General features: G+C 35.1%; 1 protein-coding gene across 6 annotated transcripts in view; it reads left to right on the top strand.

Moving 5' to 3' along the window:
- Window positions 1–11,835, top strand: part of SCYL2 (SCY1 like pseudokinase 2) — a 62,826-nt gene extending 50,991 nt beyond the window's left edge. For all 6 annotated transcript variants that reach the window (XM_055336385.1, XM_055336390.1, XM_055336387.1 and 3 more), the window contains 5 exons: window positions 3,155–3,255; window positions 5,421–5,487; window positions 6,226–6,321; window positions 7,306–7,425; window positions 8,493–11,835. In XM_055336385.1, coding sequence (XP_055192360.1) covers window positions 3,155–3,255; window positions 5,421–5,487; window positions 6,226–6,321; window positions 7,306–7,425; window positions 8,493–9,137 — 1,029 coding nt within the window. In that variant the 3' untranslated portion in view covers window positions 9,138–11,835. The remainder of the gene's footprint in view (window positions 1–3,154; window positions 3,256–5,420; window positions 5,488–6,225; window positions 6,322–7,305; window positions 7,426–8,492) is intronic.
- Window positions 11,836–13,207: the final 1,372 nt, after the last annotated feature.

Genomic DNA, 13,207 nt, shown 5'->3' with positions numbered 1-13,207 from the left:
GGGAGAGAGATAAATCAAGACTAGAATAGGTAGACTTTAAATTGCTGTCTGATTTAGGTATTTACTTTTTGTGGGTTTTTTTTTTTTGTATTTTAATTCTAGTATAGTTAACATACAGTGTTATATTAGTTTCATGTGTACTGGTTTAGGTATTTGAAATTTCTAGATGTGGTAAACATTTGATCAAAAAGGTAATGTAGGGGCACCTGGGTGACTCAGTTCATTGAGCATTTCCCTTCAGCTCAGGTCATGATCCTGGTGTCCCAGGATCGAGCCTTGCATTGAGCAGGGAGCCTGCTTTTCTCTCTGCCCCTCACCCTACTTGTGCTCTCTCTCTCTCTCTTTCACTCTCTTTCGATCTCTCTTTCAAATAAATAAATAAAATAAAATCTTAAAAAGAGGTAATGTGTTCAAAGATTATCTCTTTGCATACCTCTATCAGCATAGTTATCACAGCTGTGTACTTATGTGTCTGCCTTTCCCAGAAGGCTGGTTATTATATCTTATTCTTTATTATATCCCCAGCACTTAGCACAGTGCTAAAACCAAAAATATTTATTGAATTGAGAGAAAATTTGAGTTAGAGTAATGATAAGTCAATTTTGTTCACTGTAGAACTGCTGTTTAATGGAGTAAAATGGAAAAAGACTGGGATTGGTTGGTTACTGTTTAATAAGGAGTGTCAGGAATGGATAGGCAGGCAAGATTGGGTACTAAGTACTGAAAGTGAGTTAGAGCAATTAAGGAAGCAGAACACTGGGAGTTAAGCAGGAAAGCTTTTGTGGAGAGTGCTGAGTGAATGGAGTTTTGGAGTTAGAGAAATTTATAAAATTAATCAGATCCAAAATTTCATTTGAAGTGGTATGGTAAGCCTCTGAAATATGTGTCCCTAAATGTCAATTTTTGGTTTGATAGTTTCTTCATACCTTGGGTGGCAGGGTTGAGGTTATAATTGGCCAAAAAGGAAACAGTGAATATTGGGGGAAAATAGGATGATGATATGTCTAAGTCCAATTTTGGTCATTTCTGATCTTAGTTTTCATATTTCTGATTTAAGATGTTTTTAAATATTCCCAAATGCTTATTTCAGGATATATAATTTCATTTGAAATGTGCTGTTAGTTTTCTTCAGCTGTATGGTTGATTTTTTTCTTTAGAGGCCTATTTTCATCAACAGCAATACTTTAATTCATATTCTCTGGTATTTTACAATAGTTAACATGGGTGTGGTCTCTTTTCTTAGTTCATGGAAAGGGTTCCTAATTTAAGACTGCCCTCTTCTGTCAATTCTGATTTAAAATAATCTAAATATATTATTATGTGAAAAATAACTTGATATAAGAAAGTACATTTTTTTGGGTAATTTGATTATAAAACAGGGAATACTTAGTAGCAATCAAAACATCATACCACAACTTGTGTTGGGTGAGGGTTCCAAAGACCACTTCCAGATGCAGTGATTCATTAGAAGGAGTCATGGGCTCAGCATATAGTTGTATTCATGGCTATGATTTTTTAAAGTAAAAGGATATAAAGCAAAATCAGCAAGAAGAGAAGGCTTATAGGGCAAAGTCTGGAGGAAACCAGATTCAGTGTCCAGAGTCATCCCCGTATATGTACCTTCCCTGGTAATGAGTGGTGACTGTATATATGAAGTGTTGTAGCTCCATCTGCCCGTCATGTACTCAAATTCCAGACTTCCAGAAGGAAAGCACATGTTTAGCATAAAAGTCTTTTTTTTTTTTTTGCATAAAAGTCTTTGTACAGTTTAATGAGCCACTATTATCAGTTAATGGCGGGAACCCTCCTAAAATCTGACTTTCTGGACACTGGCCAAGGGCCAGCCTTGCAAGACGGCCTTTTCAAAGACAGCAGTCCAGACCTCCTATGCTAATTCTTCTGTTCAGTGTGCAATGATACAGATGAATCTCACAGACATAATGTTGAGTAAGTGAAGCCAGACACAGAAGATCTACCGGATGATTCCATTTATATTAAGTACAAAAACAGTCCAAGCTACATACCAGAAGTCAGACTAGTGTTTACTCAGGATAAGAGGGGTGGGAGGCAGCTAGAAAGGGGCACAAGGAAACTTACCGGGTACTGCCAGTGTTCTTGTTCTATCTACATCTGACTACTGGTTAAATTCATTTGAATGTTTTGATATGTGTGCTTAGGTGTATACTTTTCTCTTAGTATACTTCATTACAAAGTTAAAAAGATTAATCAGAGAGTCCAGACAAACTGCTCAGGAAATAATGCCTTTTGTTACTCTCATGGTAAGACAGAGGATGAACAGATGACTCAGCCCAGTGAGGAGCAGTGTCCCATAGAAACGAGCTCTGGAGACAGGCTTACATGAATTCTGAGCCTTCCAAATGTTATTTAGTATCTCTTACTCAGTTGCTTTCTCTCCCTGAGCCAGTTGCCTCATTTATGGAATAGAAATATTAATAAATCTACTTTGAAGAGTGGTGTAAGCAGCACAAAAAGATTTGGGAGGGAAAGAAAGCAGTTTCTAGATTCTTCCTGCAACATATGGTGTTGTTCAAATAAATTGTTCATGATGATCTCAGGTACTCTAAGAAACATTATTTAACCAGAGCTTAAACTACATTATGACATAGTGTTAAATATACTTTAAGAACTTTAATTATTTGAAAGTTAAACTACATACATTTAATATTTCTATTAACTTTTTAGAAAACAGATTTATTTTAGCCAAACATCATTTTTTATAATAATCTGAATAAACTGATTTTTTAAAGCATTATTAAATCGGTTGTTTCCAGATATGCAGAACTTCAGATGGTCAGTTTGGGACTATTCGAGGAAAATCAATATGTAATTACTGGGGGTAAATTTATAAGATCCCTGGATAATAGTTAGATAATTCAGGCTATAAAACTAATTGAGATACATTTTCTGGAACTGAAAATCCTCACCAACTTTATCAACATCATACAGGCATACTATAAAAGCTTGCTATGATATGCTGAGTTTAAATATACTATTCTTGTGACATCAGTTCTATGAGTGGCTCATATTCTGATAAAAATAGAGAATATTATGATTAACTCATTGAATTATTTTATTAGATTACATTTGCTGCTAATTTGAAATATTATAACTATGTCAATTTCTTATTGCATAGTTCAATTCTTTCATTTCCGTCATAAAAGAGATGCTTAACAGATTGGAATCTGAACATAAGACTAAACTGGAGCAACTACATATAATGCAAGAACAGCAGAAGTAAGTAGGTTGCATATGAATTGTACATGGCCCAGGAGTGAGATTAAAGTTACCTCATGATTGATTTTCTGGAATAAGGACTAGAAAAATTGATAGATTTCTGTTTATTTTTAAATTAAGTTTATTATTATTAAAGCTTTGATTTATTTATTTGACAGAGAGAGAGAGAGAGCATAAGCAGGGAGAGCAGCATGTAGAGGGAAAGGGAGAAACAGGCTCCCTGCTAAGCAAGGAGCCTGATGCAGAGCTTGATCCCAAGACCATAGACTGGTGACCTGAGCCGAAGGCAGATGCTTAACCGACTGAGGCACTCTGGCACCCCAAGTTTATTATTTTAATTTCAGTATAGTTAACATACAGTGTTATATTAGTTTCAGGTGCACAATATAGTGATTCAACAATTTTGTACATCATTACTCAGTGCTTATCATTAATCCCCTTGACCTGTTTTCACCTGCCCCTCCCGTAACCCATCAATTTGTTCTGCACAGTAAAAAATGGATGGATTTCAATTTGACCACATGTAAAACATTTAAAAAATTTCCAGCATGTTAACTTGAACTGATTGAAAATACAATGTTGTAGACAATCTAATGTCATTTCTCAGGGTGATCACTGAGAGTACCACTTACACGTTTTTCAAATCTGTGAAACCCTGGTGTTTTGATTTCTCCTTTTTTCTTCTCCCTGATTCCAGAAACATTTATAGAACGTTCATTTCATATTTAATACCACAGCATACACTTCTTTTTTTTTAGGGAGGATTTTCTTTTTCATTTATTCATTCATTTATTTATTTATTAAATTTTTTTTTTAAGATTTTATTTATTTGTGAGACACACAAAGAGAGAGAGGCAGAGACACAGGCAGAGGGAGAAGCAGGCTTCATGCAGGGAGCCCGATGTGGGACTCAATCCTGGGACCCAGGGACCACGCCCTGGGCCAAAGACAGTCGCTCAACCGCTGAGCCACCCAGGAATCCCATTTATTTATTTTTTTAATTTAAATTCAATTTGCCAACATATAGTATAACACCCAGTGCTCATCCCATCAGGTGTCCTTAGGGAGGATTTTCTAAATTATTTGCAAAATACTAGTATTCAAAGGAGGAAGGGAAAGGTGAAAATGACTGGAGTTTTTATTAAACTCCAGTTTATTAAGATAAAATCTCCACTATATTTGTTTCCCAGAGAAAAACACATGATTTTAGGATGCCTGTTAAATCCTGAGCCAAAAGACCTAGTAAAAAGAAACATCAGAGGCGCCTGTGTGGCTCAATCGGTTAAGTGTTCTGCTCTTGATTTTGGCTCTGGCCATGATCTCAGGGTCATGAGGTCAAGCCCTCCATCGGGCGCTGTGCTGGATGTGGAGCCTGCTTAAGATTCTTCCTCTCCCTCTGCCCCTCCTCTCTCTTTCTATCTCTCCCCTTCTCTAAAAAAAGAAAGAAAAAGACTTCAGAAAATCAGTAAAATTGGTATCAGTTATGAGCAAGGTTCCCAGATAGAAATTGTTTAGCTTCTGCCCCAAGTGTAAGATGAAAGCTTATGGAAGTAAATATACCAGGTGTAGAATGACATGAAATAGCCCTTTGTATGCTCTACATATTCTGTGATGTATATATTTATGTTATTTGATGGATTGGCTATTAACCCTGAAAAATAATTTTTAAAAATTTATACAAGAAAATTTTAATATCAACTATTTATACTAGAGGTGTAAATTAACTTTTTTCCCCCTTTTTCCTATCTAAATCTTACCTATTTTTCAAGGTATAGGTCTGGCTCATCATACTGATTATAGCATTTATTGTGAATCAGATTCTGAATTTAATCACATCAAGTTCCTCATACCTTCTTTCTCAGTGACCTATAAGCTCTCTGACAATAAGAATCATGCTTGTCTGGTTTTATGACACACTGAGTAAATTCTCTGGTAAATCTCAAATACTGAATTAAAAAAAAAAGGCTTGTATATGCAGTGTTACTTTTGGGCAAGCAGACATTAATTGTAGTAAATAATAAAAAAGATTATGACTGGCCTTAAAGACTAAAATTGCAATTTGGTTAGGTTCTAATAAACTCCATATAGATGAACTATTTTTAATATGAATATTTAAAAATAAGCATTCCTTTTTATTGCATTGTCGCAATTCAACTCTCCTGCAGATCTTTGGATATAGGAAATCAAATGAATGCTTCTGAGGAGACAAAGGTTACAAATGTTGGGTCTCAGGTAAGATATTTAGTTTATTCATTTACTTGTTTGTTTATTTTCTTCCAAGATTTCATTTAAATTCAAGTTAGTTAACATATAGCATAGTATTGGTTTCAGGAGTAAAATTTAGTGATTTATCAGTTGTGTATAGCACCCAGTGCTCACTCATTACATCAAGAACCCATCACCCATTTAACCCTCATCCCTCCCCTCCAGCAACCCTGTTTGTTTTGTATATTTGAGTCTCTTGTACTTTGTCTCCCTCTCTGTTTTTATCTTTATTCCCTTCCCCCATGTTCATTTGTTTCTTAAATTCCACATATGTGTGAAATCATATGGTATTTGTCTTTCTCTGACTTATTTCACTTAGCATAAAACACTCTAGTTCCATCCACATCATCGCAAATGGAAAGGTTTCATTTTTTTATGATGGCTGAGCAATGTCCTATTGTACAAATATACCACCTCTTCTTTATCCATTCATCAGTTGATGGACATTTGGGCTCTTTCCATACCTTGGCTGTTGTTGATAGTGCTGCTATAAACATTTGGGTGCATGTGCCCCTCCAAATCAGTATTTCTATATCCTTCGAAATACCTCATAGTGCAGTTGCTACAAGGGAAGTTTATTTAGATCATTTTAATTTTTGTAAAAGGAGTTTGACAGTGTGCTTCATTTGAGAGGCTTTTGCTCTTTAAGCAGTAAAATCACAATTTTTTGATGGCATTCAGGTGGCTGACATTTATCTTTTTCAGCATATCGACAAAGTCTTTAACAACATTGGAGCAGACTTTCTGACTGGTGGTGAATCGGAAAATAAGGAAGATGGGTTACAGAATAAGCATAAAAGAGTAAGTTTGTTTACTTGTTCTTATAATGCACTTATTTATATTATAGGGCTTCCTGTAAACTATAGATTTTTGTTTGGAAATACTGTTTAGCATCTAAACAAGAAACATGCTTTTAATAATCTTTATGAAGTCTAAAAATTGTCATGGAAACATGACCTGATTCACACTGAGAATAAACAGGCTTGGGAATTTTAACTTCCTTTGTTACTCAGTCTCCCACATGGTAGCATTTCTGGATTGCCTACCTCCTTTGTCCTTTCTCCTGCATTTTGCCAGTCATACCTCTTGATAAATTCCATTGTGTCTCTTCTCTGCTTTTGATTTTGAGTGATAAATTATGAAATGATACTTTCCAGTTGAAATATTGGTTAGTATTCAATAAAATAAATATGTCAGTTTGAATTTCTGCCAAGGGCAGGGCAGTTTTTCTTCTGTTCATTTGACAAATACTAGTACCTGTATGTGCAAAGCAAGGAGCTACTGGGTGTTGGGTTTACAGAATTTTAAGAGAACATACTGTGAGCTTATAGTTTAGCAGTTGATAAAACAAAAAGATAAATGTCAAATTTGATGCAGACATTAGCAGTGAAAGAAGCTGTTTACCTTTTCCTTAGCTTTTTGGTGAATTCCTAAAACATTTTTGGAATGAGGTAGATGATTAGAGTTGAATAAGAGTTTCCCTATTTTATAAAATGAAATCACCAAATCATATTCCCCTTGTCTGGAAAAAGGTCAATCTGATTAATGTTTTTAAAACAATAACTGTTTTTATCCTGAAAGTATTTTAGCAGAGATTTTCTACCTAAAGTTAAATCTCATAATAATTCAAAATATAATTTACCCGTGATAATCACCAATACAGGAGTAGTTTAAAGCTACTTGGTATTGCCAAACATACCAAGACATACTTTACAAAAAAAAGACATCTTTTATTTTACAAATGGAATTATGAAGATGCCAGTTGATGTTTTATTTTGTTTTGAGGCATCACTTACACTTGAAGAAAAACAAAAATTAGCAAAAGAACAGGAGCAGGCACAGAAGTTGAAAAGCCAGCAGCCTCTGAAACCCCAAGTACACACACCTGTTGCTCCAGTCAAACAGGTCAGAATTCATTTCTTTTGTATAATTTCAGGCATACTGTACTGAAGGTAAGTATTTAACCTATTCTACCTACTAGTGTTTGTATAAAAGTATATTTCGAAGAATATTTCGATAATGCAGTTTCTAAGAAGTATAGGCATAATAGAGTTTCCAACAACTCCTCAGTAGCCTGCCTAATGTAGAATGTTTTGTGATAGTGAATGTTACCAATAAAAAGAAAGTTGTTTGAATAGGAGGGTTTCTTTAAAAATATTAGGTTTCATAGTACTAATTAGCTCTGTTCACCTTGAAATGATCAGGAGTATTTTGTTTATACATTTATATATTTTTGAGCAAAAAGTAATTTTTAATTTTTGACTTTTCAATTATAGTCAGGTCTATAACTTAATTTAGGAATGCTTACCTATATGTCCTGACCAGTACTTACTTCCTATTTTGTTCCAGACACTGTTGTAGGTGCTGGTGCTATGGCAGTGTTTAAGGTTCCTGCTTGTAGAGAGTTTACACTCTTACTGGCTACAGAAATAACTTTATCTTAAAAGCTTTCTTTACATTATTTTTTGTTACCTCCTAATCACTAAAATTCTTCTGAAAAAAATCTTTGTGGGCCAAGAGGCAAAATAAAAAAATATTTTTAGGTACTTATAAAAGAATGGAGAAAACAAATTTTCACAAAATAGTGATGCAATTCAGAATACAAAAATAATAGAATATTCTTTTTGCAGTACAGATCTACCAATGAGAAGAACACAGTTCTATTTTGGAGAGCAGTGGGGAAGGCTAGCATTTATTTAATTGGGATTCAAATTTGGTGTTCCCTGTCATCAAATTGATTGTAGTTTGGTTTCATGGTCAATGTTCATGTTCAGTTCAATGTCCATCTGTAAATAAACCATATAAAAATATGTGGTCAGCTGGATTTGGCCTATAGGCTGTAGTTTGCTAACTTGGTATAGACGGTTGAGTTTAATTTTAACTTGTCATTTATGATACAATCTATGAAATATTTGTTGATTTTAATTAATTTGGAGATCTTGGAGATAAAATAATTCCCTCATATTTTTCAGACTAAGGACTTGACAGACACATTGATGGATAACATGTCATCTTTGACCAGCCTTTCTGTTAGTACCCCTAAAATTTCTGCTTCAAGTACCTTCACTTCCGTTCCTTCCATGGGCCTTGGCATGATGTTTTCTACACCGATTGATAATACCAAGAGAAATTTGACCAACGGCCTAAATGCTAACATGGGCTTTCAGACCTCAGGATTCAACATGCCAGTTAATACGAACCAGAACTTATTCAGTAGTCCAAGCACACCTGGAGTGACCAAGATGACACTGGGGGCACCTTCCACTTTGCCAAACTTCAGTGCTGTGAGTGTTCCTCCTGCTGGTGCAAAGCCGACTCAACAAAGACCCACAGATATGTCTGCTCTTAATAATCTCTTTGGCCCTCAGAAACCCAAAGTTAGCATGAACCAGTTGTCACAACAGAAACCAAATCAGTGGCTCAATCAGTTTGTACCTCCACAAGGGTCTCCGGGTATGGGCAGTTCAGTTATGGGAACACAGATGAATGTGATAGGACAGTCTGCCTTTGGTGTACAGGCTAATCCTTTCTTTAACCCACAGAACTTTGCACAGCCACCAACCACTATGACCAACAGCAGTTCAGCTAGCAATGATTTAAAAGATCTCTTTGGGTGAGATGTCTTGCTCTATTTTTGAAGAATTGCTTCAATTTTAATCATGAGTGAACTGATTTACATCTTTATATAGTTGGCTTGGAGGAAGTACTTCAATTGGGAAGTGAATGGTTCTGTGACAGAGAACACCTTGTTTCCACGCCAGCATAGTAGTTGTATGGACTCCTCTAACAGTTGAGTTTTTAAAAGCATTGAGGATTTTTTTCCTCTTACCACCTCTTCTTCAAGTTTTTAAAAGACCCAACCCTTACCAGTCTCAAAGAGAAAAAGATACCCGAGTATCCTGAATAGCAGAATTTTTTAATCAAATGTTTATTTTAGCTTGTACATTTTGGTTTATTTAAAATATTGAGTTGATGGTTAATGTAAGTTTCATATGTTAAATACTACATGGTACACAGTCTGCCTTCACACGTCATTTGTCTTCATTTTAATGTGTGAAAAATCTTGATGCTCTCTTGATTTGTTTGCATTTAGTATGACAGTGAGATAATGATTAACTTAATGAAAAAGATCAGGTCACTTGCTTTTTTCCAATCTTATTTACTTCTCTGATGAACTAATGTTCAGTGCAAAAGACTGAGCAAATATTACAAAATTTTACTTAATGTTGATTTCATTGGTTCAAACTAAAGGCATTATTAACCATCTTAAATGCAAACTAATCATTGTAAATTATATTTTAGCATGGTCTGCCTCAAATAGTAATGTATTTTTCTGCATTTACTTGGATATATTTAGAATCACTTTCTTTCCTACTGTATCACAGAAAGAGTATGTACTGATTTGTACAGACCTTTGACAAAGCCCTCTGACGTGATTTCCCTGACTCTTGCCTTCATATTTCATTTTGAATTCAAACTTCGGAGGTTGCAGCATATATGAATTGCATTTTCAAAAGGATATTTGTAAGAAACTATATTTAATGAGTAAACTTTTGAGATTTCTGCTGTATTGTTTCAAATGTAATAAACTTTACTTCTCTAAAAATGAGCAGTTGTATCTTCTCGCTACCAACAGATTAATTTTCAGCCTACTGTGATAAGGTCTGACCTCATCAATTACTGTAACTAAAGTTGAATTGTTTTCTAGAAATTTTAGGAACCTTTTGTTTGAACATTTTTATGTCCACAAGTAGCCATTTTTAGGAACAAAAGACAAAATTCTTCCAACAGGAAACATGCTTTATTTTTTCAAGCCTTTCTCTGATACTTTTCTTTGATGTGCTGATTGTTCAACCACAGAGCCTTATGCTGTAAATGTAATTTGTATTTTGTTTAAATTATATTCCACCATTTATGTGATAACTTAAAAATGATCTTTCAGAGAACTATATAATGCGTTATAGTTGCTACCGTAGTTTGTGGTTTTTAATTCTCTGAAACCAGCAATCATTTAAAATAAATCATATTGAAGTTTAGTGTGTCATTGGAATATATATGTACACACACACTAAATATAGACATTGAAAATACATTACTTGGTTATAAAATGTAATTTGATGATAGCATTACTGGCAATATTCAGTAAAGGGGTACTTTAAAGAATAAAAGGTCAGCTTTACATCTGGTTTCTGTATCAGCTGTACTTTGTTGTTACATGGTTTTAGAGAAAAAGATTCATAGGAATGTTGAAGAAGTATATCCAAGCAAGGAAGATCAAATGTTTTTGTCAAATATGTTCCACACCCTGACCAGATTACCTGTCTTGTTTATAACACGATACCAATATTTCTCTTAGGGAAAGTTTGCATATGGAATAAATGCTTAATGTAAGTTGAAGAATTTCTTAGTAACAATTTAGTAACTGTTTATTAGGAAATTGCTTTTTTTGTTAAAATAACTTGATGTCAGTGTTGAACTCCTAATTAGAAGGACAACTGAATATACCAACATATGATTTGAACTCCTAAATATAAAGATAGATTATTTGGAAAAATATATAAGTCTTAGGTAATTTTTACACCTTGAAATTTGCTCATTCATGAGGTAATGGTGCTACATTTTTAGAAATTTTTTCCTTCACTTTTTCTGTTTTCTTGAAGGTGTTTTATCTAAATCATTTCCATCAATTGAACTGTTACCATTGCCTATTGAGAAATTCCATCTGAGAGGCCCCCGGCTGGTTCAGTCAGTAGAGCATGCAACTCTCTTGGTCTCAGGGTTGTGAGTTTGAGCCCCACATTGGGCATAAAGCTTATTTTAAAAAAAGAAAGAGAGAAATTACATCTGAAATATAGTGCCATTTTTAGGCTTGTATTTCTATGTGAACAGCATTTTCAAAATACTAGATCACTTTAAAATTATTTTAGCTACTGATGACATACATATCCCTTGTGCTTAGAGTAGAAAGTTGGTGGGTTAAAAAGTACCTGTCGACAAAAATTGCAAGAAAGATTTCCTTTATTTGAATTGGTTCCTTATTCTCCTAATGCTAAAATGTGTGAATATGGAGAAGATGTATAAACAGAGATCGAAATAGACTGTGTACTTGGCTGGTTTTTGTTTTTGTTTTGGAATGCTTATAATTCTTTTCACTTGAACAAGTTGAGGAAGTAGGTTTTTGTTTTTTTTTAATGTGTAAAATACCTCACATGGTTGCTTTTTACAAGATTCAAAGAAAAGGTATATGTGAAAATATCGGCTAGCAAGCACAGAGTATGCACCAAATAAATTTTAGCTTTGATAAAAATCTCCATATTAAGTTGTGATTTTATGCTTTGTGATTTACTGGTCTTGAAATAATTTTTGAGCAAAATGAATCTTTAAGAAATTGAGCTATATTGTTTTTAAGAGATCATCTGTGGTGGCTTTCAAACTGTAACCATGACACTCTTAGTAAGAAACATATCTTACTCTGCAAACCAGTATATAAAATGTATACTTGAAACAAGTCTCAGAAAATGTCTTTAATACATGTGATATATTCTGATTCTTAAATTGTATCCCACTCATTAAAAGAACAACCAAAAAACCTTTATAATCTCTAAAAGAATTTCATGATATAGTTTAAATAAAACTGGAAGGATTCAGCCCTTTTCCCAAGCAGATGTAGAAATAAAGGACAGCAGATACTTACACAGCCTCACCCAAGGAGGTCAGAGCCAGGAATAGAAGGTAATTTTTTTTTGTTTGTTTTTTTTCTAATCTGTATTCTGGTACTGTCTACCACATTGCATCCTTTATATCCTTCACTGTAGGAATTCTTCTGGAGTTGTTTCTGTTGAGACTATTTTATGTAGCAAGTATGTGTTCAGTACTCACTTGACACCACAAGTACCTTTCTGTTGGAAACAATTGGCATTGAAGGAGCATAGGGAAATGACAAAGCAGATGTTTATGGTCAGAATCAGCCTCTGCTTCTCTGAATTGTGGGTGAGGAGGGCTGGGGGAGCCAGCTCAGTGGTGCTTGCAGTGCCCAAGCATGTAGTAGAATTGAAGTACATCATCTTACGGAGGAGGGGTGCAGTGGGAAAGACTGTTGCACCGAAATGGAGCTTGGGTATTAGAAACCTTTTCTTTTTTAAAAAAAAATTTTTTTTTTTATTTTTTATGAGAGTCACAGAGAGAGAGAAAGAGGGGCAAAGACACAGGCAGAGGGAGAAGCAGGCTCCATGCACTGGGAGCCCGACGTGGGATTCGAGAGAAAGAGGGGCAAAGACACAGGCAGAGGGAGAAGCAGGCTCCATGCACTGGGAGCCCGACGTGGGATTCGAGCCCGACGTGGGATTCGATCCCGGGTCTCCAGGATCGCGCCCTGGGCCAAAGGCAGGCGCCAAACCGCTGCGCCACCCAGGGATCCCTTAGAAACCTTTTCTATCCAAAGCAGTGAAGTTTCTCTAGCCACTCAAGAGACGATTTATCTGGGATGCAAGCCACGTATGTGATTTTAAAATTTTCTAGTAGCCTCATTAAAAAGCAAAAATAGGTGAAATTAATTTTGATAACATTTTGTTTAGCTGAATAGAGCCAAGGTATGTCACCCAGAACTGATAACAACATTCAGGGAGTGCCCAGGGGGCTGAGTCCGTAAGTGTCTGCCTTCAGCTCAGGTCATGATCCTGGGTCTGGG

This window comes from Nyctereutes procyonoides, unplaced genomic scaffold (assembly GCF_905146905.1).
Source record: "Nyctereutes procyonoides isolate TBG_1078 unplaced genomic scaffold, NYPRO_anot_genome, whole genome shotgun sequence".
Lineage (NCBI taxonomy): Eukaryota > Metazoa > Chordata > Mammalia > Carnivora > Canidae > Nyctereutes > Nyctereutes procyonoides.
Note: the sequence above shows the minus strand (reverse complement) of the source record. Positions and strands in the feature narration are given on the sequence as shown.